Genomic DNA, 27,270 nt, shown 5'->3' with positions numbered 1-27,270 from the left:
CAACGTTAGGCAGAAGTTTTTATTTTCATAAAGCCTAATTAAAAAAATACAACAATAAAAATAAAATACAAGGAATTGTCATTAATCACTAATTTTGACACCTTCCCAGATTCCAAAGTTGCTAAATAGTATGAAGCATTTATTTTGGTACCCCCTCCTAAGGTTGGAAGGTGGTTGGATGGTGCCAAAAGTGGTATGGAGCACTCATTTTGCTTCCCTTCAATCAGGGTTGATGATTTTGTTGAGTATTTTCATACAATTTAACATTGTGCATGTTAAATTGGCGCCAATGCCCACCGAGTGCTGCAAACGAGTCAGCAAAATACTGCGATCCACTGTATCAAATGCTGCAGTTAAGTCCAATAAAACTAGACACACGTGGTCTCCAGAGTCATTTAAGATAAGATAAGATAAGAAAACCTTTATTAGTCTCGCAATTGCCATGAGGTAAGGAGGAAGGGTGCCAAATCGTGACATGAGTTACTTATTTTGTTCCCCTTCATAAAGAATATAGTATGTCAATCTTTTACCTTTTTGCATTCTCCAACTCTGACATGCGAAGCGGCGATGGCTACCGACTAGACGGGTAGAGCAGCACACCGCTGAAGGATGACAGGAAGTGGGTGGAGTCTGTGGCAGTGTTGGCGAGCTTCCCCGCAATCAGCGTGAGGGTCGCCTGCTCGCCACGCCTCATGGGCACCACCAGGGTGAGCGAGGCGGAGGCACAGAGGCCAGGGCATGGCTTAGGGGCTGCCCCTGATGTGGAGTCCAACCTGTGGACGACGCGCTGGTCCACCGACAGGACCACCTCGATCTTGGTGCCGGGCTGGGCACCGAGCACGGCGCTCAGTAGGTAGCGGCCGTCCACGGGTGCCGTGAAGACGCCTAGCAACACAGAGATTCTTGTTATTGGATTTGCAGAACACGACTTCAGTCAACTTTTTAAGCAATGTAGCTAGCATAGCGTGAGATAGCTAATGAATGAAATTAGAACATCTCGCTTGCTTAGTGCTATCATGAATGGAAAATGCCATTGAATTGTTTACATTAGCATCGATACAAACCTTTACGCGACAGATGTTGAAACACAAATGCTTCAACAACACATGTCGAAATAGAATATCACAACATATACATATTTTCTTTATCCTCTGCTAAAACATTTATGCAAATTTACCGTACTAGTGATACTACTTTATGTACTCACCTGTCCTGGGGTCATAGTGGCCTCCATCGTTGACCAACACCGCGTCGAATCGGATGACGCCCGCCTCGCCGTGAACGGGCGGCAGGGTGAGGCCAGCAGAGAAGGAGATCTTGTGGCTGATGTGCCGTGCCACCGCGTCCGCTTCACAAACAGGAAAATGCGGCTAATTCCAGAGCAGGTTAATAAAAGTGTAGGAGGGGGAAAAAAATGACATGACTTACCAGCAATGGAAGGAAGAGTGGATCGTAGCGGCCCAGCGAGTTTTACTGGTGCAGCTTAGAAAGATGAAAACAAGATGCTCAGCCACATGCTGCTTCATCACGTTGCAAAACACAAAGACATTTGATTTGTAAACTCACCCGGCGCTCCGGCGAAGCCGAGCACAGGCGCAAAGCTACCATGCGTCCCTTTGGGAAGCTTTGACGACAGAGTCATCTTACCCGGGGGTTCCGCCGATGCCGTCTTCTGGGGCGTGTTCTCAGGTCTGGGGGGAACCACCAGAGGAGGTCCCGCATCCACTGTCAAGCCTATTGAGAGTACATACACTAGATACTCAGCCATAGATTTATCCAGTTTGTTTCCTTGCGACATCTAATTATTACAATCATTATTTTTGTAGGCGGCCCGGTAGTCCACTGGTTAGCACGTGGGCTTCACAGTGCAGAGGTACCGGGTTCGATTCCAGCTCCGGCCTCCCTGTGTGGAGTTTGCATGTTCTCCCCGGTGCTTGCGTGGGTTTTCTCCGGGTGCTCCGGTTTCCTCCCACATTCCAAAAATATGCATGGCAGGCTGATTGAACACTCCAAATTGTCCCTAGGTGTGAGTGTGAGCGTGGATGGTTGTTCGTCTATGTGTGCCCTGCGATTGGCTGGCAACCGATTCAGGGTGTCCCCCGCCTACTGCCCGGAGACGGCTGGGATAGGCTCCAGCACCCCCCGTGACCCTAGTGAGGATCAAGCGGTTAGGAAGATGAATGAATGAATTATTTTTGTAAAAACAATTCTACGAAATAACGCAAAGGATAAGGATGATGGTCTTCGGGATGGTGCCGAGAGGTGGATGACTCACTACGATACTTTGTATGTACAAACAGCAACAGGCCCGTTTACGCAGCGAGGCGTGATGTGTGCGTGGAAGCCAAAAGGCATTGCTCAACCCGAGTGGGCGCCGTTAAAAAAGCGCAAGCATGTGTATTCAATCAGCGTCGCTTACTGCGAGTGACGACGCATTGGAGTGAAAGTGCGATTTTTTTCAAAAACAAAAACAAAAAAAAAAAACCCTACAAGTATTTCGCAAGACTTGTTTGTTTGCTTCAAGCATGCAAAAAAAAAAAAATATGGAATGCACTTCAAACGAGTCTGACCCCTGCGCCCTGTTGGCTTGCGGGACATTTGCACCGGGCTGGCGACCTGTCAAGATTTCCACTCGCAGACAGACTGACGCTGGAAAGTGGCCGCTCTAAATCTTTACCGCAGCTTATCTTGGCATGTTTGGCCCCGACCCCCCCCCCCCCCCCCCCCCCCGTCACGCATTTGACCTTCCGCGGCTGAGCGAATCTCTTCTGGACACATAAGAGGCAAGAAGGTCCCAAGAGGGGGTTTCGTGTGTTTGCTGTGTCGCTATCCCTGAAATGAGGGGAGCCCCCCCCCATAATGGGGTGGAAAGAAAAACCTAAATGAGGCAAAGCCAAATTTCCGGGTGAGTTTGTAGCGCTTTAATGAAAAGATCGCGACAAAACAAGCGCAACAAATGGATTGTCCTGACATTGAGTGGGAAAGTCACTCTTCATTTAATTTTCATATCTTGCCGTTTTGTTACGAAATCTTACATGGCCAAAGCATCAGGGCGCTCGCTTGTCGCGACCACTTGATAAGAAGGACGGCCATTTGCTCCCTCGGTGGCTAAACCGGTGCGCGCGCTGGAGATAAGGCGGTCAAGCGTGATAACCCGGAGAAGCGCTTGACAAGACTGAACGACAACACGACAGCCTGCAGCTCGCCCGAAGGCCTGAAATGAGACCTGTGACGTGCATTTGCACCTCCCACGACTATCCATCTCCACAAGAAGGTGATTTCGCCAGCAGAACAACCCTCGTTTTTTTTTTTTTTTTTAACGCAGATTTATTGGTCCAAACCAACAGGAAAAGTCTTGACTTGGACTTTCACTAAAGTTGTCGTGACCTTTCATCGTGACCTTTCATCCTGTCGCCGTGGCGAGTTTTTCGCGTTATTTCTTTAGCGCGGTTTTCACGGCGGATGCCCTTCCTAATGGCCGACACGTAAAACTGTTGCACGTGTTCCGTTGACTTCTGTGACCCCCCCCCCCCCGGACCCCTCACCCCCATCCCCGGGGGTCAGTGGTGGGAGTCGCGAGGGGACAAGTTGTACGCCGATGGAACACGTGTGCCGGCCTTGGTATGCTGGTATGCCTTTAATGTGCTGCTGCTGTCCTTTTCTGCATGCCCACCCTGCAGGCAGCTGGAGGGGGGGGGGGGGGTCTGATGTTATGTTGTAGAGTTGATACACTCAAGGGCGGGTGCATCTGGCCGCCACATGACGGCAGATGTGGTCACGGCACATGACCGTCGCTAATACGCCAGAAGTGGCTTGAAGGAGGCGCAATTTTGGGGGCTTGAAGTACGATTTAGTACAAAACATCAGGCAGTGGAAATGGTAGCCGCTCTATTTGATTTGAGTTTGAAGGGGAGCTAAATACAAAAAGTCAACGTTTTGGATTGTGTTCCACGTTTGCCATGCTGCTTTTCTGAAAATTAAGTGCCTAGGGAGTATTTACATACGGTATTTTCATATCACGAATTTCACCGAATGCATTTTAAGGGTACCTGTCTGGATCTGGAGATCCTTTGCCATACGCGCCACATCCATCTGGACCTTGCGGGAGACCTTGACTTCCAGCGGCGTCATATCGGTCACCACCCGGGCTCTGGGCAGGACCTTGGTGCAGTCGTGGCCCTCCAGGACCCCCACGCGATCTTTGACGGCAGTCAGTTCGCCGCATAGGCTCTCCAGGTTTTGAAGACGGCCCTCCATGCCTTGAAGCTTTTCCCAAGTTGTCTTTCGACTCTTCTCTAAGACTATCAGGTTTGCCTTGCAAAATTCAAGGTCCAAGACATTCGCGCTATCCTCCAACGTTTGGAAAGAGCCGCTGAGGAGAGTATCCGCTTCATTTCGAGGAACATCCGGACTTTGGCGGTTGATGTTGGAGAGACGTTCCTCCATTGAAATGAGCTTCTCCTTCAGGTCTGCGATAGCTTCTCCATGCTCTCTCTTCACATTCCGATCCGCCACAGAAGAGTTCAGCAGTCCTTCGATTTTGTCAAGAAGCCAATCTGGAACCGGTCTGGTTTGTGACTCCTCCAGCTCGTTCTTCAGCTTCTGGATTTGTTGGCGGAGTTGATTTTCTTTGGAGTCCATGCGCTCGCTCAGGGCGAGGTAATGCTCCTCCTGGTCCTCGCACTCGTGGTGCATGGACATGATCTTGTAATCGCATGAGTTCTTCAGATCGGCCAGTTTGATCTCCATGCCCTCCATCAGCTCTTTCCTCAAAGTGCGGATGTTCTCGTCCACGTAGGCCTGCAGGTCGGCGACGGAGGCGGGTGCAAGGGGTTCCTCCGTTAGATGTTGAATTTGCTCATCGTGTCGGTTGACACGTTCCTCCAGATGCTTCCAAGTGTCACTCCTGCTCTCCAGGAAGCTGATCTTATTCACGAGGTTGTCCACAGAGAACAAGTCAATAGTCCTGCTCTCGCCACCTCTGGCACTGGCAGCTCGGCCCGGCTCCCCCATCTGGTCCAGCAGCACGGACAGCATCTTGCTCGCATCCTCCTGGAAGTCCAACCTCAGGTTGGATGACATGTCAGTTATCCTGGCCTGCATGTCCAGCACCAACTGGGAAAGTCGTTGCACTTCGTCCTCCAGGCCGGGAGCACCGGCAGGACCTTGCCACGGATGCTTGCCCCGGCGGCCCCCCTGGTGGTCCGTAGGCTCGGCTAAAACGTGTCCAGAAGCAAACGGCGCCAGATTGTCTCGGTTTCGCTCTGGTAGCTTGGTGACGCTTTTCACCTCCATGCAGTCGTGGCCCTGGTAGCCCGGGCAGCACCTCCACTGCAGCTCCGTCACCGTCTTGTAGTCCAGCTTGTATGTGGGCCTGAAGTGCGTGCGGTATCTGGGGAAGAATGTGTACTTAATACATAGGCAAAGCTAACTTGTGAAGCTTTTTTTCCCAATGCTTCTGTTCAAATTAATATTATTACCCAGTTTTGATTGACATTCCGAGTTTTAAAAAATATCCTAGTCACTTCAGAGATGATCAGGTGTGCTACCCAAAAATTGCTCAATTGGTCTTGGGTCAACCATCTGTGCAAGCGAGCCACATATTTCAGCATGCAGAACAATTAAATGCTCAAAATATGTGCCATAAATCAGTAAAAGTTGGGAAACACGGCTCCACTCCACCTGTGGACAAAACGTGAGTATTATCATCACCCACCACGTCCATCACGTCCTGCATTAGGGCCCTGATGCAGGCCCTCATCAACGTGACCACCATCGAACATAAATCATCACGTTTCACACTCACATGACTTGCGGTGCACAGTTGATCATCTCCGGGGGACAAGCCAGAAGCTCCGGTTGCGCAAAGCTTTCCGAGCCCGCCAGGACGGCGCAGCTGACGTTCTTGTGCACGACGTGCGCGCACCAGTTTCTGCAGCGGCAAACGCTCCATTAGTCACGATGGACGCTCGCCTTTTACGCAGCATATGGCAAAAGCAGGAAAAAGGATACTTACTTGTTTCTTTGGCGCATTTCAGCGGCCGAGTGCCCGCCTCCATGCAGGAAGGGGGTTCCTTGTGAGACTTGGGCGCTTGTTAACAGGACGGCGAGCGGCAGGAGGCGGATGGAAGACTTCTTCATGGTGGCTTGGAAACCAAATCGATTTGGAGCAAGTGTCCGACGCTCCGGTGAGCTGCGAAGGCGATGTAGAGAGGGTCTGACCCAACTCCACTCCAAACTCCTTCAATATTGTGACGTTTAGGGTGTACACCGCCACTCCTTTCAACATCAGCAATGAATGACTGACACCCCCCGTGCGCCTTTTTCATGACGTCACTCTCCAGTCGTCCAGTGTATAAGATCATTAAGTAGACTTGAACCGGACCTGTATGGAAAAAAAGACGAAGAAGAATTAAATCCCTAATATGTCTTGTCAATGAATTGCCCAACTCCAAGTCGTTCTTACTCGCCAATGTCAGCAAACTTTTACCGTGACTTCTTGTACTTAAACTCACCAAATAGTGAGCAAAAATCCTTATATACTGTAGATAGCGGCTCGATACAGGCTCCAATGAAAAAAATAGCTCGCAGGACCTCTTATTTAAGAAAAAACATTTGAAACTCGTAAACGTCCAATTTTCTATTCCTGTACAGTTTATTAAGTAGTGTGAGATATTTTAACGTGAACTTTTTCCTGCAACCTTGGAATGCGATCTACTGCTTGAATCTGCTTTGAACTTCTGGTAGAAAATCAAACTCGAATGCATCGCCGCGTACTGCACTTCCGGTTTCACAGAACGAAAGAAAAAGCCAACGCTGCATTATAAAATTGGAAAACCCTTAAGTCATGACTTTTCATTAGTGGAGCGTAATTAAAAAAAATATCCACGATCACTATACGGAGGCTGTTTAGCAATTGAAGTATAGAACCCCTAAAAGCAGATATATTTTAGGATGGCAACTACCATTACCATTTACGTTTCCGAATCACGGTGAAATTCATATTTCCGGTTGTCCTAGAATGCACCATCCCAATGTTGTGTTTAGGGGTAATGGCGGCATTCGGCATGATCCGACGCTAACCACAGTAAAGAATCCGCAATCGTAAAACCACGTTTGCCTTTTTCCCCCAATTAAAGTGGAGTAGGCGAATAATGTCGGTTGTAGTGGAGAACACACACGGGTGGCTGTTGGACGCCTGCTTGCTCATTGACCAAGATTATGTGCGCTGTTTTCGACTGCACGACGAGCTCAAGTCAGAATTCGTGGCACGCTTTAAAAGGCAGTACTTCCGGATTCTAAAGAGTTATGGCGGTGGGGATAATAAAATTAGTAATCACAATGTGCATGCAGTAAAGCAGGACGTCTTGCAGCGCCAAGAGAGACCTCCAAAGGTAACTAAATAAACCTGTTTAGCTCATGTTGACATATAGGGGCACGTTTAAACATCGCAAAATTCACATTAGCAAAGGTAAAGTGGCAGAAATGACTCCCTGATCAAAACATTGGCTTAAAAAAGTGGAGACGTTACTACAGTATTACAAAGAGAACAGCGATCAATGTTCATTGAGTTTCAGCGTTTGTTTCAGAAGCGAAAGCGCAGTGAGCTCAACCAGGGAGAGATTGATTTCAAGGCCTTTCATGAGAAGGTAAGTCAAGGCAAAGATACTGGAGGCATCACAGAAAGGCACACACGGGGGTCTTGGGAAATGTATTGGATGATTTGTGGATCAAACGCTTGTTGTGAATTTTGCCTGTTAGTTGCTGATCCATGAACGGCAAAAACTAGCAGTAAAACATTGAACACTTGCACATTTGAATTTGTAAGTTTACAGGTCAAATTAAGCTCACCTGGAAGAGCTGTTTTTCATCCTGTATAAAATGAGGCTTCATTGTGAGAAGAAGAAAGTCCTTTAAAACGGCTTTTTGTCCACACAGATCCGATGTGTCATTCTAGAGGGAACCAAGTCCTTAGTGGAGTCAGCTACACTTTTGGGCTACCTGCATGGAGGAAGTGTTGGTGTGAAGGACCCCCAAAGCTGCAACCAGTGCAACCTGGCCAGCTTGTGCGACATGGCCAAAGAGCTTCCTCTGGTGGACGATGAGGACCAGGAGAGATGTGTGCAGTCGCTTAACGCCAGTGATGGCACATCCCATCTGGACTTGTTCTCCCGCGTGACCGAGAACCCGGCAGAACACGCGATCGTGACAATGCTGATGGGAGAGGAGTACGTCATCCCTCCATGCACGGCGTTCTTGCTCTCTGATTTTTCCAGGATGGAGCCACTCCTCCAATGTGAGAGTCCCCCTCACCAAAAATAGAAAAACAACTCAAAACATGAAGTTGTTCAATCGTGGTTGTTTTCCACCACACAGATGGACACAAGTTTGACGTCATTGTTGTGGATCCGCCGTGGGAAAACAAATCGGTAAAGAGGAGTCGCAGGTAATTTTTAGATGTGGAGAAAAAAAAAGGAAAGTTGGGGTGGCTCATAAATCGAGATACCACTGTATTCATGTCTGTACAGACAGCCAATACTTGCCTTGGATCTTGATTGGCCGTTTCTTCCCTTTTGTGTCCTGGAAGATACACTTGTCTACCTTCCTCTCAGCTGAAAAGACTCCCCATTCCCCGCTTGGCATCCCCGGACAGTCTGGTGGTCACCTGGGTGACCAACCGGCCCAGCCACCTGCGCTTCGTCCGTCATGAGCTGTACCCGCACTGGGGGGTGGAGCCCGTGGCCCAGTGGCTCTGGGTTAAAGTAGGCGGGGAAACATGCACAATGTCACGTCAGTGTGCTTGAAGTGGTGTTGACTGGTAAACTTCAAGAAAAGTAACAGTTGCAAAATGCGTCCACTGGAGGGCGCACTAACGTCCACTTGAATGACATTCTGAAATTGGCTGTTTGCTCATAATTTTGATGCCTGACGTTGCGTTTCAGGAGCCTCAGGATTATTTTTTTCCCTCATGCAGGTGACCGCAGATGGCGAGTTTGTGTTCCCGCTGGATTCGCCGCACAAGAAGCCGTACGAGGTGCTGATCCTAGGACGATATCGCGGCCATTCCCTGATAAGGTGCCTTTTTTTCTTTCGCAGCCCTGAAATGAGAACGAAACTAAAACATCAAGTTGATAATTTCAATTCAGCCCCTCAGAGCGGTGCGCTGGTGCTGGCACTCCCACCGTGCAAGATCAACGGCTGATTGTCAGCATCCCCTCGGCTCTCCACTCCCACAAACCGTCCCTTGCAGGTAATAGAAGGGAGATGAAACACTCATCTATAGTTTGGTCTTTTGATTTGAAAATTGAGCTTTTGAGTTAAACAAAATAACAACTCAAACACATAGTACATAGAAAATAAGTCCAGCAAGGGAATGTTGATCCTAATAAGGGTCAGTCGAATCCGCAGCACAACAGGAGGCCTGCTTGTTGTTTGAAAAGGCGGCCACAAGAGGGCACTGCAGCAGCATCAATGAGCTCTCCATTCTTCTCTGCTGTTTGCTGCAAAATACCCATGAAAAACGTCAGGGTTTTTTTTTCTCTTGAGTGATGCTCCACTCTGACATTTGTGCAATCCTCCTTTTATGTTTTGGATAAAACTGACCCATTTTTTGTTATTTGTACTTGCCAACATACAATGACAATGGTTCATTTCACGTATGTTGAAACAAGTTGTTGTCAAGTTTATTTTTTTTGACATGATGCATTTTAAAGGACAGCATGATCTATGCAAGGTAATGCCCCAAATATTGTTGTTGTCAGAAATATATTTAGTTTGACTTTTGGACACTGGTTCAGATTGACCCAGGAATAGTGTAGTTGTTCCTCAGAAACAAAGACTTCATATACTTTTTTTGTAGTTGGGTGACAAATGGACAGATTCCCACATGGATTTGTGTCCTACCTGCCCACCTCTGTGCACCTTCTGACGCAAATGCCGGCAGAATATGTCGAAGACCTCGCCGGCGACACTCGTCGACGAGACGCTTTGACGTCATTTCCCTCCCTCTCGAGGGAACGCCATTCATTGTGCGACGTGTCCAGCTAAAGCAAAAGAAAAGAAAAACATTTGTGGTGGTAAAGAAAATGGGAGACTTTGCTTGTATTTACAAGAATGTGCACTGAAATGCAGATTGTGTTCGTTTAATATTTAGTTTGATTTCATTTTTGTATTTTCCTTAGACTTTATCATTCTTATTTGGTGTTTAATTGTCAGCCGACTTGATAGCGCGGCCTTTCCTTAACGGGCCGGATGAGCTAACGTGAATCGATTTGTAAACTCTCAGTGAGTTATGATCAAAGGCCAAGGAAAAGGGTCGGTAAAGCGATGATGATACGTGATGTCACAGCACGGCCGGCAGACCGATCGATGGATCCCTTCACGGTCGTCTCGACGTCACCCCCTGCACCGCTCTTGGCCGCAAGGGGGCGTAGTCTGACCATATTGCTTTGTGACAACATACCCAGAGCAATGCTCAGGCTGGGGAGGAGTGTCACGCTTTTTCAGTCAGGAGACCGCTAGCCCGAAGCGAGCTCTGCCCCCACGTGCTCCCCTCTAGCATGGGGGTTCCTGTTAGTGACGTCTTTGCTGGCCACGGGGGACATAGAGGTTGGGAACTCTCCCCGTTACAAGCACGATGCAGCTTCGTGCCAGATAGTCAACACTTGCACAGAAACCAAGAAGACCCCTAGACTACTATGAAAGCATACAGCCAGTAGAACTTGCAATCCTCTGGCTTTTTGTGCCTATTCGCTCACCGGGTGCTGGCGGAGGAGGTGCGAATGTCAGGTGGTGTGGCTCAAGGTCAGCGCCAGGCACTGTGCTGTGAATGATATATGAGGGGAGGGTGGCAACTGTGGCATGGCGTCATTTATTTACACGCCAAAGGTGTGAAGTTTCCAGCACGAGTCTTCCCCCACAGATTGGGATGATTAAACAAAAAAAGAATAATTATATCATCTACGCGGTAGGAACAAGGCCTAAATGCAATAGCTTGCTGCTTAATCGGGCTGTGGAAAGATTTTTTTTTTTTTTATTCAGTGAGTTAGTGCTGCAGTCTAAGTGATTTGAGTCGTTCCTTCTGGTGTGCCCAATTTGGCCACTGGGAGGCAGTGCTATGCAGAACAGTCATGCAGGATCAAACCAAGAAGTATAGGGTTCTACTACTCGGTAATTTGTCAGAGGATAAGGAATATGTGTTGTCGGGTTTTATTATCTTTCTACATTGTTGCTTCACCATTTGTATTCAAATATGCATGGGTTAAAGACTTTAAAACCCCCCGCAAATATCAATGCTAACAGTTAGCATCTGAATTGTATTTTTCCATCCCCCTAACATAGTCTCTATACATCGCTGATTTTCATCTATTAGGTGTGGAATGTATCCCACGCAATAACCACGACTGCGACTTTGTCAAGTATTTAAAAAAAAAAAGGGATTAGGACGCAAATAATGAATTGGTTGAAGCCATTTTCGGATCCCCCTAACAATGCACGTTTGCTCGCAGAGGTGTTGAAGCCGTACATGAAAGTGGACGGCAAGTGCCTGGAGCTGTTTGCCCGAAGCCTGCAAGCGGGTTGGACCAGCTGGGGCAACGAGGTGCTGCGCTTTCAGCACAGCAGCTACTTCACGCTAACGCCTGCCGGCCAGCCCCGCTCGCCTCCGTCAGCTTCCTGCCACCCAACTTTTAATGTGAAAACTTTTTAATAAACATTCCCAAATGATTTTTGCGCTTGTTCCTTTTGATTTCCAATTCTGGAGGGACATTCAGGATTTTTATTCATTTATTTATGTTTCAGCCGGGTTGAGTCATTTGGAAAGCTAACCTAATTTAACTCACGACTTGTTATGCTCGCTTTTGCGCACGCAAACGAGCGAGAACTATGGTGGCCCTTTGGGATTAAAAAAGTTTGGGGACTTGATTGTGGGGGGGGGGGGGGGGCACCAGTAGTGCGCTTTGGGGTTGGAGGTGTTGATTTACGTAACTTGGCTTCTGTCAAAAGTGGAATTATGAAGCATCACGATGAATATCAATTGATGAAACTTGAAACGAATAATTAAATATAAGGAATAAAACTATTTGTGCCTTTGGATGGTATTGAATGCTTAACAGTATTTTGAGGAGAACTTTTAAGGTTTAAATTTTTATCCAATGCATTTCAATAAGGTTGTTTAAATTGATTGCATAGATCGGTCCATCGTCTGATTGGATTGGTTATGGGTTAGCGGGTTTTTTTTTTCATTGTCAACTCATTGATGTGATTCATTCTATTTACGCTACTACGTGATTCGCTTTATTTCCCCTCCTCAGCATCCAATCAGATGAGCAAACGTCATGCCTTATCCTTTTAAAAGCCACTAGGGGACAGACTGTACTCGAATGCCTTCAAGCAGTCCATTCAATGTTTTGCTTTGCCATTTTGGTCTCAATGACATCATCTCTGGGCAATCACACGCAATTTCTGAGACAGTTGACATTTCTTTTTTTCTGCTCCTGCTTCCTTTTTTTTTTTCTTCTCCACATCTTAAAAGCCTTTTTACATTTCAGGATGATGTCACCGTGGTCATTTCCACGGCGCCAAGAGGAAGATGAAGCACCGAGCCCCCAACCGCTTCCCCTCCAGCTCGCCTTTTAGATGAGGTTTGATTTTTGCTGCAGACTTTTCATGAAGACGCATCTGTGACACAAGCGAGTTAAGTCCATATAATGGCCGCCCTACCGCAGTATGTGAATGGGAAGCGCAAAGAGCAACAGTTGAGCCCACATCCCGGGGCCATTAATTGACTCGGTGTTCAATCAACTGTCTCATTAAATATGTAATTGCCAAACACACACGCACACCACAGGTAATTAGCAACTGGGTCCATAGAGGAAACTTCTCGAAAGATTGTTCTGCCTGCATATAGTTGACTGTACAGTGACTTTGCGAGGGAACGTATGGAAAAATACCGTAGGGAAAATCTAGAATATTGAACTTTGTAATAATAACAGTCATCACCCAAATAAACAATGTAAAGAATTTGTGCGGCCTAATTGAATGCTGAAATTTTATTCATCGTGCTACTCCTTCCGATGTTCGTGTCTTGGCCAGTGGGAGGCAGTATAATACAGTCATGTAGACCAAACGGGAGGGGTGAAACTATAAAGGCGTGTTTTATCGTGTCTCACAGATTTTTCACCTAGTGCAGGTGCGTCTGCAACCGCCATAAACGTGTTTTCATTTTTATTCCTTTTTTTTTTCTTCCTCCTTGAGGGAGGCCAAAGTGGTATGAAACATTAAAATGATCAATTCTCGGCCAAGTGACGTCATCGGACCGCTTGGCGTGCTCGTTTCTGCGTCAAGGGCTTCAAAGAAATACACACACACACAAACACACGCACACACACACACTCTCTGTCTCTAAGGATTCATTCATTTCCCAATCAAAGCAAATTCTTTTTTTTTAAATGTATTTTTTAAGCGAGCATCTTCACGTAATCTGATTCAACACAGCGGCCAACACTTTGAAGAACGCTTTTTGGGAGTGGGGCTTGGATGCATCCGACGGTGTCGTTTGAGGAACACGTGACGACCCTACGAGACGGAATGATGAGTACTTGTCACGGATGAAAATCGCTAAAAAGTTGCATTTTGGTGTGAGGGATACTCATCCGGAGTGTCAGCGTTTTAGGTGGTACGGTGCACTACATTGTGGTTTGGCATCTTCAAGGGTAGTCGAGTCGAGTCTTACAAATCACTGAATCGGAGGCGAAAAACTCAACCGCATCATGAAGGAAAACGCAGGCAAGCTAACGTTAACGATGTAGCACCAGCCAATGGAATTGTGTCTTTCTGAGAAAGATTTCTGGAAAATGCTTTCACCCTTTCACGTACCAAGAATGATAACCTGTACCCTGCTAACATGACAAGCTGTCCGCTGTAGTAACCGCTTTCCCTGAAAGGGTTAAACTGGCTTTATTTATCAGGCATTTATGCGACTGTAGCTTTTTGACCAACCAACATATTGTACAGTCTTCGGTCAACAAAGTGACCCCCCCCCCCCCTGCCAAAACTTAACAGATCATCTCACAATGACACTCGAGCTTCACCAAAAGTAAGCTCGGCTTGAAATACTTTGACACTTCTACTTCTACAGTCCAATTTACACAGCGGTAAACAAAATGACATCCCCATCTAGTGTCCAACAGTGACATTACACCCAAAATAAATACACCCCAACTTGTCTCGTGTACTTGTTAATTATACTTGACGGGTTCTTACCAGCATGCGCAGGCAGCCGAGCCGAACTTTAGCAGACAGCCGGGACGGAACGGCCGCATCCATATTCATCCACCTCATTGTCGGCTTATGTAGGAGAGGCTCCCCCACCTGTCAGTCATCGGCGAGTCCGCGAGAAGCTTGAAAAGAAGTCGGTTGAAGCAAGCGGGCGAGAATCCCAACAAGGAGACAAAAGCGGGACATTTTACAGACAAGGCTGACAGGTGGACGGGAAGCAGGCAGGAAATTGAGCTTTTCGGACTTTATTAAATATATACCGTAGATATGTAAATATATTTCTGACAAGGCTTCTCCGCTGAATTTTCGTCATGGTCCATTTTTAGCAGACACCGATAAGATGTAAAGGCGTCTTTTATGGCCTCTCTATGCGCAAGAGATCTCGCCTGACTTTTTATGACGCCTCCATGTTTCAACAGCGGCAGATGTGGCTTCATCGTGTCGCCGGTTTGAGGAGTGGGCGCACTCCAGCTGTTTGACGCACTGACAGCAGCGCCGGGAACACCGCGCCCCGTCGTTCTGATCTGCCGTCGGAGGGGGAATACCGTGGGGTCGCCACCCTCCCGTTGGCTCGCAAAGGTCAACGCTGTGTGTTTTTCTGGGGACGATTCAACAGACATGCTTTGCGTTAACGAGCACTCAACGGTGGCTTTGAATAGTTCGCTAGCTTGCCGACTGATGCCTTACGTTGCCGTCATTAACTATTCCACACATTTTTGGTGATGCTTTCTTTACCAGGCATTCACCTGCAACCTTTTTTTTTTTTAATCCTTCTTCTTCGCATCGCCCCAACATGCATCCAAATGGAATTACTCGGGTGAATCCGAACAGGTGCGAGGCGCAGCGGTCTCACCTCTGAACCGTTCACCTGCCCGTGCACTTGGCGGAGGTCAAGAGAGCTGCGAGGAAGGCGCGGTCGCCATCTGCTTGCCGCAATTCATGCCTTGACGTCATTATTTATCTCCTCGGTGAGAAATTTTAGTCCACCGAATCGAAGCCGCTGTACATTTCTGCGCGGCTCTTTTTGTACGGAGCGCCAAGGCATTGTCGAAAAGGTATATTAAAAGTTGGAAAAACTCTTATTGGTACCAGTAAGCAGCAATTTCAGTCATGAACAAACAAAAGCTACATCCGGATTTTTTGAGGGGCTCGTTCATGAAGGAGAATCGCTGTCCACTGACCGTTGTGCTGGAAAAGGTTACAGCAATGGCCAAGGTGAACACAATAGAAGAGGAGCACGAATCGTTTCATTCTTTCAAGGAAAGTAATACAAAGTGCTGTTTTCCCACTAAAACGGCAAGTGTATGACGAAAAATGCAACGCGTAACAGGATATTGTCGCGAGTACATTCTTATGCGTCCTTTCGGGGCAAATTTGATTCAACAAGTTAAAAAGGGTTCTCGCTGAAGCACGGAAACAATTTCTTTCTTTTGTCCCTTCGGATACGAAGCAACATGTTCCCGATAATCAAAGTTAATAACTCAAGTGTTGCACTTGCTTTGAGAATGCTCATTTTCAAGCACTTGTACTAAAAGGAAGTCAGACGCCGAAATGGGAAAACGTGAAGGAGTAGGAGGGAGAAAAAAACAAAAAAAATCAAATGGTCACTGATGAAAGAAGCAATTTGAATCGCAAACGAGTGAGTGGGAAAAACAGGAACTATTCCCTGGAACATGCGGCTACAAAGTCATAAATCCTCCGAGATGTGGACGCCAGCTAATGAGAAAGTTGCTCATAAACATATGCACGAACGTTTTTAAACAAACACCATATAAAGACAAGTTTATGACTCGCAGCTTTTGGATGCAACAGCACAGCACGTGGTAACACATTTAATGAGATATCATTTATTTGGGATTGTATATTATACTGCGTTGTTGGTCATAAGGAAACTAAACATTTGTCAGCAGCCCCAATTACACACGGAAAGCTTTGTAGGGCCCTCTCAGGAAATTGCAGCCAAAGACAATTAAGTTATGTAGTACAAGAGTTCATTTTCATTCATATTGTTATATTTCATTGTTTAATACTTGGACTAAACTTTTTGACAAAGTGTACTTTGTAAAAGCCGAACAACTCACGAGTGCACGATTTACAATGGAAGCGCAATTAGCACAGTTAGCTAACACTCTTTAACATTGACCAAGCAAGAGCTTGTAACTGGATAATTTTTTTTTTAATTTGTCATACCTCCTTGAAAGAGGACAACCCGCACCGAGTAGAAATTTTGAAATGCTCGACGACTGAATGAACGACGCACTAAGCGTGGGCAGGCCGGCTAAAGCTATGAGTTTTCCCGACTCGCGTGCGTGTGTGGCTCTTCTCCGCCGAGGTTTGTTTCGCGGCTCGGAGCTGTCTGTCAAAATTCAATGAATCTGTCAGAGGTTATTGGCCCGCCACGCGCGGCGCATTTTAATAAAGTTGAAGGGCTTTGATAAGCCTCAGCGCTAATTGACACTATAAACCCGCCTCGATTTATTTTTATTTTTCCGTCCTCACTGTTGAGAGTTCTCATGGCATTCCCGCCGGGGTCGCGAGCAATATAATAATCATAAAAAAGAACAAAAAAAAAACACACTTGAAGTGGTCACCAGAGGAAAAGGACAGTGATATCCCAACAACGCTGTGATGACACATTTCTCATCCATCAAAGCATATGGCGCCCCCTGGAGTAAAAGGTCACATGCGATATGTTTAGTAGCGGGCTTAAATTACTTTTTTTTTTTTAAAGCCAATTTGATGCACACTTTTCAAACTGACAGGAAGTGAGTGTGAGCTGACTTTGAAGTTCCTCTGGTGGCCTCCTCATAAATATTCCCAATGACATCATCGTCTGGATTTGGGACTTTGTCTTCATGAGATAACAAGAAGCCACGGAGCTCATGATGAAATTAAACACATAAGGCAAAACGCTTGTTGTTCTTTTTGTGCTTTCATCCAATTAAAAAATAATGTGGATTAAAAACCAGTGTGCCAAATAAGATAATGATGTTAGCTTAAGTAAATATATAAATGCCGCCTTTGACGAGTTCGTAAACTATTGTGAGAAAAGTAATGAGTGGGAAATTGGCATTTTCATTTTTCTTTGTATTTTTTGGGGAGTGGTGGGGGTCTTTTTTTTTAAATTTATCTGCAAAAAAAACGTTTTGATATGGGGCAGAATAAAAATGTTTATCATTGTCATTTGTCATTTGTATTAAAAAAAATCAACAACCTGATGAGAATAAAATGTAAAAAAATAAAATAAAATACGAGAGTAGTAAATTGTGATTTTGCTTCCAAATGCAGCGTGGCGTGTTTGCTCATTGAATGCCACATTATCTGATTTGTGCAAATGGCATTTCCTGTCAGATTATCATCAAATTACTTGAGGCGTGAGGCTCTTGTTTTGTTTTGACGTCCGCTGAATAAAACAAGATGCCGCTGGTGCTTGGAGCGGCTGCGGCCAGGCAAAGTTGGGTCAAAGGTCGCCTGTGACGTCGGCGACTGCTCGAGCGTCATTTGGCCTCCGACCATCACATGAGAAAAAAAAAAAAACATTTTAATTTTTCCGAGATGAAAATGGAGGATTTCATGAGGATATAATCTGAATTTTTGGGCAGTTTGGTCTAAAAACTCATGTGAAAGGATGAACTGGGATGTCTTTATTAAGACTCATTAGCACACTTATTTTCTCCATCAACTTTAACATTACATTTAGTTGTAGTAGAGGAAAGAAATCCTAACCTTCCGAGAAACTTGAAAAAAAGAATTAAGGGATGGGTATAAGAAGTATTTTATGCGGTAAAAGTTTCACCGATTACTCGGGTATTTCCGGGTGCAGCCACATTTGCAGTCTGGTGTTTTCTGGCCTTGACACTGTCACAAGAGCATTGGGGTGACGTGTCATCCTGCTCTTTTTATGAGTGACTCAGCGAGACCCACAAACACGGCCCCAGCCCCCATATCCATCCCACTACACCAAGCATGTCACGGCACACTCACAGTCCACTTCAAACCCTACTTTGAAACCCTAAAGCTGGCATTAAATGATAAGCCTTGTTTCAACCCATGACCCTGGATCGAACTGTAAACCCCATTTCGAATCCCTCCTCTGAAAATGTTAACCCTAACTTGAAAATCTAATTTCTTTGAATATGCTGCTTCCATGGACTTTTCTTTAAAAAGTGCCATCGCCAACTAGTGGACTGGCATGCACATTACAATATGTTTTTCTTGACGCTATGTTGCTTGCACAACAGCAACAACTCCACTGCACGTTTGCGTTTTATAACAACACGCATCTTGACCAAATGATTCTTCAAGCAAACAAGTCAACGCACCCTTCGGACATTATGTGCTGTTTTCACGTTGGCGTTCCGCGTGGAGCCGCCGGGAATGCTGATTACGGAGCGACGCGAGCATTCGGGAGACACTGATTCATTAGATTACATTTTATTATTAGCATACAAAACAAATTCTGCTTGTACATGTTGGTTTATTGGAACTTTAGACAATGCAGAGTTCACTCCCTGACACTTTCTCTCCCAGAGCACCATTTATTGGGCGGGAAGACATTTTGTGTCACTCCTTTAAACAGCGCCAGCAAGAACTAAAGGTCGTTACGGCCGTACGGCAGAGGTGGAACATTAGGCAGGTGGCAGGAACACCGCCGGGAATGTGAAGGATGAGGACACTTTTGAATGACTGCAATTTTCTACGCAGCAGTGGTGGCAGCGGCATTATGAACTGGATATTCACGTGGCACTGCTATTGCAGCTAGACGTTGGTGGGAGTACAGTCAAGTACAGACTGAGGCCCAGACATTACACAAGAAATAGTTTTCTCAAATTGTGGCCGTAATAGGTTACGATGGGACATGGCAACAAAAGGCTAATTTGTGGCCAGAAGATTCATACGGTGCAGATAAAATACTACCTTGTGGGTTTAACATCATTCCTATGAACAACTCCCTCACCAAATGGAGCACATCTCTGCCAGAAACTACAATGCACGATGTCCACTACCAAAGTTCCTGTTTTTAACAGGCTCAAAGTGACATAAATAAAACGTTTAACTTGTGAGTGGTGTGCCCCAAGGCTCCTCCCAAAGTCCCCTTACCCAAACATCATCTAAACAACCTGCCACTAAGCACTCCACAAACACAGCCAACTTGCAGAGGTTAAAATGACAGAATGCTTTTCCAAACGTTCCCCAAAATATCCCAGTTTTTGAGTTATTGTTTGAATGGGCTATTTTCCAAATGTCTTCAAAACAACATACCATCAAACACACCACAAATATGGCCAACTTGCTGAGCGTAACACTATATTTTTCCATCACTTCAAAGTGCTTAGCATTTGAGATGTAATGCTACACAAAACATTTATTTGGAAATCGTCGAAAGAAGTTGAGCACTGTTTCACAATTGTGGATGGATGAACTACTTTAGAAAATAACAGCAAGTCCCAAAGAAGCAATCTGTCGGAAACGGGACTTGATAGGTCTCGTATTGGCGGTGGAGGCTGTCTGGTGAGCTCACAGCCCCCAGTGGTCCGGGAACAGATGGGAGCTGACTACCTCCTCACAAATCACTGCCAAAAAAGGGAAACAGTTGATTTTGCTCACTGGAGCCTTTCGAAATGACAACAAGTGTTTACACTGCATTGATGAGATGGAGAGATCATTATCCAAAAATGACAACAAGAATTAGCAAATTTAGCCTCCCATCTCCATTTGGAAATGTACCGGAACAAGCTCCTGTCTACGAGTGGATAATAATGCCTGTAGGCATAGTGAAGCAGTATGTGGCTCATCACCAACCATGCTTTTTGACCGACCACTTCCATCCATCTATTTGTAGAGAGCTTGTCATCATTAGAGTCACAACGGAAGGGTGGAAGACAGAGTACTTGGAGAAACAAGACGGGACGACAACAGGTGGCACAGACATTCACACCAACGGAGAATTTAGTCTTCAGTGACCACAACATGCGTGTCGTTAGAATTTTGGGGGAAGCGGGAGTACACCCCGCACAAGCTCGGGGAAAACACAGTCAGGCCTGAGCACAGATTTAAACCCAGAACCTCAGAACTGCGAGGCAGATGTGAAAACAAATACGCCAAGTCAGGTATCATCACAAAAGAGGGTGTGTGTGTGTGTGTGTGTGTGTGTAATTAAGGCACTGCTGTCAAAGCACCCACCTATCACTGGCCCAGGCGTTGCTGGGTAATGTAGTCATCCGCTGGGGACATCATTAGAGGAGACGCCACCTGTACTTCCTCTTCCCTCACCACCTGTAGCCCCGAGACATTCCTCATTAGCGCCACCATAAATTCAAGACTCAATTAAACCATGGTGGAAATGTGACACTAATTAGCATTAGCCACATCACAGTGTGGATTTGGCATGTTTTCAGTGTAACACACACACACACAAAACGTGTGGGTTTTAATTCAATGTGCATGACACAATTGTCAAAACAGCAAAACCTCAAATGATCGCAACTATCAAATGTGCTGACTTATTCATTTTGGATGGATTTGGATTGGATTCAGATGGCGCCAATGTGGAGAGACAACCCCCCCCCCCCCCCCAAAAAAAAACCCATAATGTAGTTGTGTTGTACAACTAACCCTAAAGAGATGGGGGGGGGGGGGAATTCAACAAAATCTGTGCCTGGTTTGTGTCACTTTGCATTGTTAGCATACATAATGTAGTGGACTCCGACAGAAGCCCTGTGGCACACCAATCCCAAGTGTCAATTTTCTTACACCTTCCCGCTTGACAGATTGATTTGTGTAATTCATAGCATTGTGTGCTGCCAATTGAACTTTTTTCCCCGATTTCACGTCACCCTTCCCTTTTTTGTTGGGGAGGTGGGGGAGGTCATTTCCTTCATCTTTTATGTCTTTAGCTTTCAAGCTGTTATTCCAGGCGACTTTGTCCTCTGCTCCTCCCCAATGTGCTTCTTTCTGATGTATGACCTTTAGTTAATTGTTTTACGGCTCACCGTCGACGGCTCGTTCCTTGCCGGGGGAAGCTTCGCCCTAGCCCGGCAAATAATCGGCGTATGGATTTTAATAAGCTGGACCTTCATTTCTCCCGCCGCTCCTTTTGGTGAGGCGCCCCCATTTCCCCCGTCTTCCACCTCAAATGTCACAATTAATGAGTCCTTTCGTGGAACCACACCCCTGCTTCTTTCGAGACATTTTTCCAGTCTTTTTCAGCAAAAAAAAAAGTTTGCATGACAACACTTTTAAAAGTGGCTGGATAGGAGAATAAATCGTGCGGGATTGCCATCTTCGCTCGTCAGAGCCTAAAAGTAGGAAAGTGTTATCAACCATCATCGGAGAGGCTGCAGAATTGGAAAAAAGATCTCATATCACGGGGAGAATAAAAAGCTTTTCTGAGAGGTGACGGTACACAGGCTGCTTTTGGGAAATAGTTCACCTTTCCCCCGTAGGGAAAAAAAAAGAAAAAGAAAAGCTTCTCTTACATTTCGGAGAAAGAAACGCTGATGGGCCTCGCCGCTCGCTCGGGGGTGCGCCGACTCGGTCGTGTCACGCAAACCGTTGGATGGCAGAACCTGAGGAAACGGATGAAATAATGTCGCCTTTACACCAGAGAGCTGAGTGACGGGACGGCTTTCTCGACGTGGCACTGCCACCTCCAAGAAGGAAATTAAAAGTGAGCGTCATCAATTTCAATGTGCAATTAACCAATTTTGTGTTTTCTTTTGCCAAACAGTGAAGATGGCATCTCACAAATGGTCGGTCAATGTGTCATGAATATGAAATGTTTAGTTTTTTTTCCATCTTGGTTCTGTTGCTAAGCATTATTTACATAGCTGTAAAAAAATCTAATCTGTTGATTTAAAAAAAAAAAAAAAAAAAAAAAAGCCTTGATGTCCTTTCGGCCTCACTTGTGTGTATAATTTGGTTATGATGTTGACCGGAGTGCGCATGCATATAAAGACAGTAAAAATCTCTCTTTGCAGTGCTCACGGCAACAAGACAATTAAAGAGACGGCGATCTTTTACGACATGCGGTAAATAAGCGTCTCGATAAGATGCACGTATTAACTATTCAAAAGGCTTTAATGAACCGCACAGTCAGCTCACTTTATGTGCCGCTGTTCCTCCCTCCCGCCGACCGACATCATTTATGCTCCCAACGACTGACATCCTTTATCGGCAGTATTGAGTCTACATTGAGTCAATATTGATTACGTGTCTCTTTATCTGCTGGGAAGAAATGACGCTCGCACACTCGCAGGACACTTCATTAGGCACTCATGCACGAAATCCAAAAAAACGGAGTTAACATGTATTGGGGAATATTCTATAGAAATATTCATAACATTAAAAAAATTTGATATTGTAAACATAAATCAGGTCATGTGACATTTTGGTGAAGCAGCATGTGGCTCATAGGTTGATTGGAAACATCGTGTTGCGAGCAAACTATTTGTGATGGCGAGGCTGTTTCGACGTTTAGCGCTGCTGCTGTGCTAGTGATCCCACCCCCCACCAAAAAAACAACAAAAACGCTTCATTCCGTGTGTCCTTTTCATACAATTTCTCCTCGACGACGATGACTCCCGATGACAACAGCAACCGGCAACTAACCGCGCTTTTCAGCTGAATGAGAGGTGACACTTATGTAACAACCATGATATTAGCCGCTGGCGTTCCGGACCCCCCTTGGAACGATGGGCTCTTTTGATATGGAAATCAACTTGCTAATTTGGTGGCACGGTTTCCCCTTTGAGTGTTGGCTGCCTGCTGCTACTCGGTGGTCAGAGATGAAAAAAGACATTTCTTTCATCTCATCCAAAATGCCTGCAGCGACCCCGGCGGCACGGCGAGCAAACGTTTAATTAAAGAGTTTTCGCCGACCCGCGGCTACGCAGACGTCTTGTTAGTTTACGCAAGAAAACAAAACCTTCAAGTTTCCGTCTTGCTGTGGCTTGGTCTTCTCTCATCGTGGGAATTTAAAGTCGCTAGGCCGGCCAGTCAAATCAAAACATTTCATTTTAATTTTAACATAATCTGAACAACATCCGGAGCGTATATGTGAATATTCTTTTGACAGAATTTCTGCATAGGCAAGTGCGTCCTATTTTAGCGCAGTTCGGGCTGGCCTTCATTTTACAAACCAAGAGTTCGGAAAACGTGTCCACTAAAGCCGTCTTGTATGCGGAGAAAAGCTAATTTATCTGGAGACGGATGGCTAACATTTTCCTATGTCATGTGAGACTGCTGCTAAAAGCCACAGATGGACGCGCTGGATGTCATCAGCGGCGGCCGGCGCACCAATCCTTAACCTTTTTGGGCTTCATTACGATCGCAGTGAAAAGTCATTTCCACGCTCCTGCTCGTGTCTGCTAGGAAATAGATCGGAATTATTCTGAGGCCAATTAGCAGAAGCGTGGGTGGCCAAAACCGCGGTTGCCGTAAGAAAGCGTGCGTCAAGATGAGCGAGTTCATTCGGCAGACGTTTAAGAGTTGAGCGCATAAAAGTGTAGCCATGTAGGACGCTAACAAAAAAATCACGGGTCCCGTAGAATAAATATCATAATGATAACCTGTAACCTGATGACATGATAAGCTCTCCGCTGTAGTAACCGCTGTCCCTGAAAGGGTTAAAGGTATGATAGATATATTTAGTCTTTAGTCACCCACAACAAAAACAAAAACAAAAAAATGGGCTGTTTGGTATGACATGACTTTTTGTTTGCTGTGTTATCTACCCAAGCGGGGTTGGCCCCGTTTTGACTGTTAATTGACGGTTTTTGGAGGACGTCGTCAATAAAGTGGTGATTTCGAAACTATGCATCGGGGTATAGTTTATGTTTATGTGTAGCTTGAATGGCGGGCGCACATTGCTCAGAGTTTATTTTGGCGGCTGAGTCGCCAGGTAAGTCATCATGCATAACTCCAGCATTCACACGCGCACTTTTACGGCCTCGAGCCTTTGTTATTACTTCATAGTTGTGTGCGCATTGAAATACTTTCACCTGAATGGCAGAATGGTGCTGCCATGGAAACATGCCCAGACCGAGAATCTCAGTCTGAAGTTTTCTTTCATATTCAATGTCGTTAAGAACCCAACTATAAACACATTTAGTGTTTTTTATTTTATTTTTTCCAAAGGTGTCCTTGTCCAGTCTGGCCAAAATTTGCGCGTGGCACAAAGCCTCGCATGCGTGTCAGCTCCGCCGCCGTTGCCATGACGATACCAGAATGGACGCAAACGAGGCCCTTAACACTCTGAGAGAGGCGAGGAAGGAAGCGACATTGTGTTACTTCTTTCTCATCGAGTTGAGTGTTGACACCGAACTTTTTCTTTCCATTTTCAGGGACTTTTTCTTTGTTTTTCCCGATTTAAATTGAAAGGAAAAAAAATGACTAGAGGATTGAAGGGTGAGTAAAATCGAAGAAAAGCGGTGACATCTCTTTTCGGGAAGAAGTTTTACCATTTTGACATGATTTTTTTTAAATTGCAGTTTCTACTGCAATTTTTGGTCATTGCTCCCGTGAGTGCTCCATCCTCTCTGTGCTGACGACCGAAACGGAAATCCCAACGCGAGCCCGAGGGCGCTTGGACATCACCTCGGGTCAACAAAGGCTTATCTTGTCCAATCCTGAGAATTATTTAAGTGGTTAACAGTGCGCCTCAAGTGGACAAAATTGGCAACAACACTGACTTTGATTGAACATTGGCATTGGCACAATACATTGTGTACTATGGCCATAGGCTGGATTGTACCTCCTTATGGGCTGGTTTTGAAAATCTGCTGAGCAACTCGTACGTTGGGGTGACTCGTAATTGGAGGGAGCAGTGCGGTATACTGTACGAGTAGACAACAAAAGGTGTGGATGTGGTCCACTGGGAAGGACAAGGTGGGACAAGGCCCGAGTGGGTCTTTGAAGCTGACAGGATGCTGGCAACCGGCGCCAGATCAAAGGCAGCCATTGTGCGATAGCGCCGTGCGGGAAGTGTGTCAGCGCGCCCTCGCGGTCCCGTCCCACGGTGAGCGAGTGTGCGACACGTCTCCTTCAATTGCGTTTCCCTCACTGGATTCTCTCCTGTTGAATTCCCATCAAGGCTACGGCTACGGACACACACGCGCACCCACATCACATATCACATATCACAGTATATTTTTTAAAAATGTATTCAAATAAATTACATTTTGAAGAACAACCTTTGTCCGTGCCATTTTGTTTGGAAACACGATAGGCCGCTTGCAGGTGAAGCCGCGGGAGAAAGCCAGCGAGCTGGCAAGCCTCACTGTTGTCAACGTGTGCGATGCCAAAGCACAATTAGCCTCCCGTGGGCTATCGCTGCTTGAAACGCTCACCTAACCGCTGCGCTTTCGTTCCAATCAGAGGCCAACAAAATGGCTTTTCTTCGAAGCGCCAGTGCCGCACGGTTACTTCATAGATTTATGTACCGGTAATATCTTTTCATTTAATTATATGTACTGCATGTAACATTTTTAGGCAAGGACGCTTTTTATTGCAAATTTTATACATAAGTTAAGTTAAGATAAGTTAAGATATCCTTTATTCGTCCCACAATGGGGAAATTTACAGTAAGGTAATACTTTACTATCTTTATCATTGACTGTTTTTATTTCCATTTATTTATTCAACATTTAGTCACTTCATGACATTTGTATTTTTGGATGTATGTTTTTAAAAATGTACCGACATTTCCAAATGCAAATGAAGGGTTGGCGATGGCCTGGACGGAAGCGGTGGAACGACGGAATGAATCAGGCGCCGAGCATGTGTCGCCCGCCACTCCAACTTTAATGAAGCTGATTAATGAACATCATCCAATTACAAGCGTACCGCTCAGACCTCTGTGCCCCCCCCCCACCCACCCCATTCAATCGTATCCATCCCTCGCACTCCAGCAGAGCAAGCAGCACCGTCCCTCAGACCAAAAAAAAAAAAAAAGTCAGCAAAAACATCAACGCTGATTCCTGCAAACGTTGCTTTTTTTGTTGACATTGTGGGTTGTCTTTGACGTTTTCATCCTGTCAAAATTTCACACAAAACAAAAAAAAAGGCATGTTGTCCATCAACATTTGGATCATTTCTCAGGGTTTCTTCCCCACATTAAAGTCAACAAACGAAGCCTTTTGGGTGCCAGCACAACCTTGACATCTCCCATCACAATCTAGGTTGTTTGAAAACAACACGACACGAGCAGACACCAGGAAAACAACACGGTGAGCGCCAAGTGTGGCAACCTTGCACATCAGGGGCGTCCGGTGACCTTTGGAGGGGCAGCCGATGGTGTTCATGCACCATCCACCAACTCGGGCTTCAAACCCGTGCCACCAACTTCGCTGTTAGCGCTATAAGCTAGTAAACGGCCGGTGCCATATGATAGCTCAGAGGAGTGAGGTTTTCTGTACACATAATTGGGCAACTCTAGCTGGGATTTGCTTCATACTTTGTGATTGTATAAATGACAAAACCGCTTTTAAATTCTGAACAGTCTGGAGTATATTCCCATTGAATATTTCACAGGAATACAACATCTCATGTCGACGTACTCACCTGATAGATTTGGTAGGGAGCAGTGGAAAGAAAGCACGCCGAGCTGATGGATTTGTGGAGAAATTGATTGACTGAAATAGATATCGCTGGAGCTGGGCTGAGCTTGGCCAGAGTGCGGAAGCTACAAAAGAAAAGCGGAGAATCATCGGTTAGCCAAGTATGGCGGGATTAGAACAAGCAGGCATCGGAAACGCTTGACTGTGAATAACCTGCTGTACGGTTTGGAGACTCCCTGTTGAGACAGACACTGCTGCAGAATGAAATATTGACTTTGCTGTATGTCATGTCGGTGTGATTTGGCAGCTGTGTACCCATTCCTCAACAGCTATGAGGTTAAATCTGCAGGGAGGGCTGGGTATGGGGGGGGGTGAGTCTTTATTTCGTGATCAGTCGACAAAGATGAAGTGCGAGTGGCTAAACATAGCAACTCTA

General features: G+C 45.8%; 2 protein-coding genes and 1 long non-coding RNA gene across 8 annotated transcripts; 1 reads left to right on the top strand and 2 right to left on the bottom strand.

The window, feature by feature from the left end:
• Positions 1-5: 5 nt before the first annotated feature.
• On the bottom strand, positions 6-14,596 carry emilin2b (elastin microfibril interfacer 2b). Of its 4 annotated transcripts, XM_052053692.1 has the most exons (9): positions 14,263-14,596; positions 9,904-10,043; positions 6,017-6,385; positions 5,807-5,932; positions 4,050-5,392; positions 1,567-1,734; positions 1,429-1,482; positions 1,208-1,348; positions 6-885 (listed from the first exon to the last, which is right to left on the bottom strand). In XM_052053692.1, the coding sequence occupies exons 3-9, from the start codon at positions 6,139-6,141 to the stop codon at positions 572-574; spliced, it is 2,271 nt and encodes a 756-aa protein (XP_051909652.1). In that variant the 5' UTR covers positions 6,142-6,385; positions 9,904-10,043; positions 14,263-14,596; the 3' UTR covers positions 6-571. The 4 variants fall into 4 exon arrangements, with proteins under 4 accessions (XP_051909652.1, XP_051909651.1, XP_051909650.1 ...); XM_052053691.1 differs by lacking the exons at positions 9,904-10,043; positions 14,263-14,596 and adding an exon at positions 7,852-8,001; XM_052053690.1 differs by lacking the exons at positions 9,904-10,043; positions 14,263-14,596 and adding an exon at positions 6,702-6,881.
• On the top strand, positions 7,155-13,137 carry mettl4 (methyltransferase 4, N6-adenosine). Of its 3 annotated transcripts, none has more exons than XM_052053696.1 (9): positions 7,155-7,394; positions 7,578-7,649; positions 7,939-8,296; positions 8,377-8,446; positions 8,588-8,669; positions 8,975-9,075; positions 9,147-9,250; positions 11,508-11,692; positions 12,549-13,137. In XM_052053696.1, exons 1-9 carry the CDS (start codon positions 7,155-7,157, stop codon positions 12,591-12,593), a joined length of 1,257 nt encoding a protein of 418 aa, XP_051909656.1. In that variant the 3' UTR covers positions 12,594-13,137. The 3 variants fall into 3 exon arrangements, with proteins under 3 accessions (XP_051909656.1, XP_051909654.1, XP_051909655.1); XM_052053694.1 differs by having other exon boundaries at positions 8,588-8,762; positions 12,549-13,114; XM_052053695.1 differs by having other exon boundaries at positions 7,590-7,649; positions 8,588-8,762; positions 12,549-13,094.
• Positions 14,597-20,455: 5,859 nt separating the features above from the next.
• Positions 20,456-26,888, bottom strand: LOC127593486 (uncharacterized). Its single transcript, XR_007960414.1, has 3 exons — positions 26,839-26,888; positions 21,756-21,845; positions 20,456-20,553 (listed from the first exon to the last, which is right to left on the bottom strand). It is a non-coding gene; the product is annotated as an uncharacterized LOC127593486 (long non-coding RNA).
• Positions 26,889-27,270: the final 382 nt, after the last annotated feature.

The sequence above is a fragment of the Hippocampus zosterae genome, chromosome 20 (genome assembly GCF_025434085.1).
Source record: "Hippocampus zosterae strain Florida chromosome 20, ASM2543408v3, whole genome shotgun sequence".
In the NCBI taxonomy this organism is placed as follows: domain Eukaryota; kingdom Metazoa; phylum Chordata; class Actinopteri; order Syngnathiformes; family Syngnathidae; genus Hippocampus; species Hippocampus zosterae.
This window is presented reverse-complemented; position numbering and strand designations above follow the sequence as displayed.

Excerpts from the sequence above, each read along its gene's own strand:
- emilin2b (XM_052053692.1), bottom strand. The coding sequence starts at position 6,141 with ATGAAGAAGTCTTCCATCCGCCTCCTGCCGCTCGCCGTCCTGTTAACA. Across the intron at positions 1,483-1,566 it reads CGGCTTCGCCGGAGCGCCGG|CTGCACCAGTAAAACTCGCT; the intron begins GTGAGTTTACAA and ends CATCTTTCTAAG. Across the intron at positions 1,349-1,428 it reads CACTCTTCCTTCCATTGCTG|CGGACGCGGTGGCACGGCAC; the intron begins GTAAGTCATGTC and ends CTGTTTGTGAAG.
- mettl4 (XM_052053694.1), top strand. The coding sequence starts at position 7,155 with ATGTCGGTTGTAGTGGAGAACACACACGGGTGGCTGTTGGACGCCTGC. Across the intron at positions 7,395-7,577 it reads GCCAAGAGAGACCTCCAAAG|CGTTTGTTTCAGAAGCGAAA; the intron begins GTAACTAAATAA and ends ATTGAGTTTCAG. Across the intron at positions 11,693-12,548 it reads CCTGCCACCCAACTTTTAAT|GATGATGTCACCGTGGTCAT; the intron begins GTGAAAACTTTT and ends TTTACATTTCAG.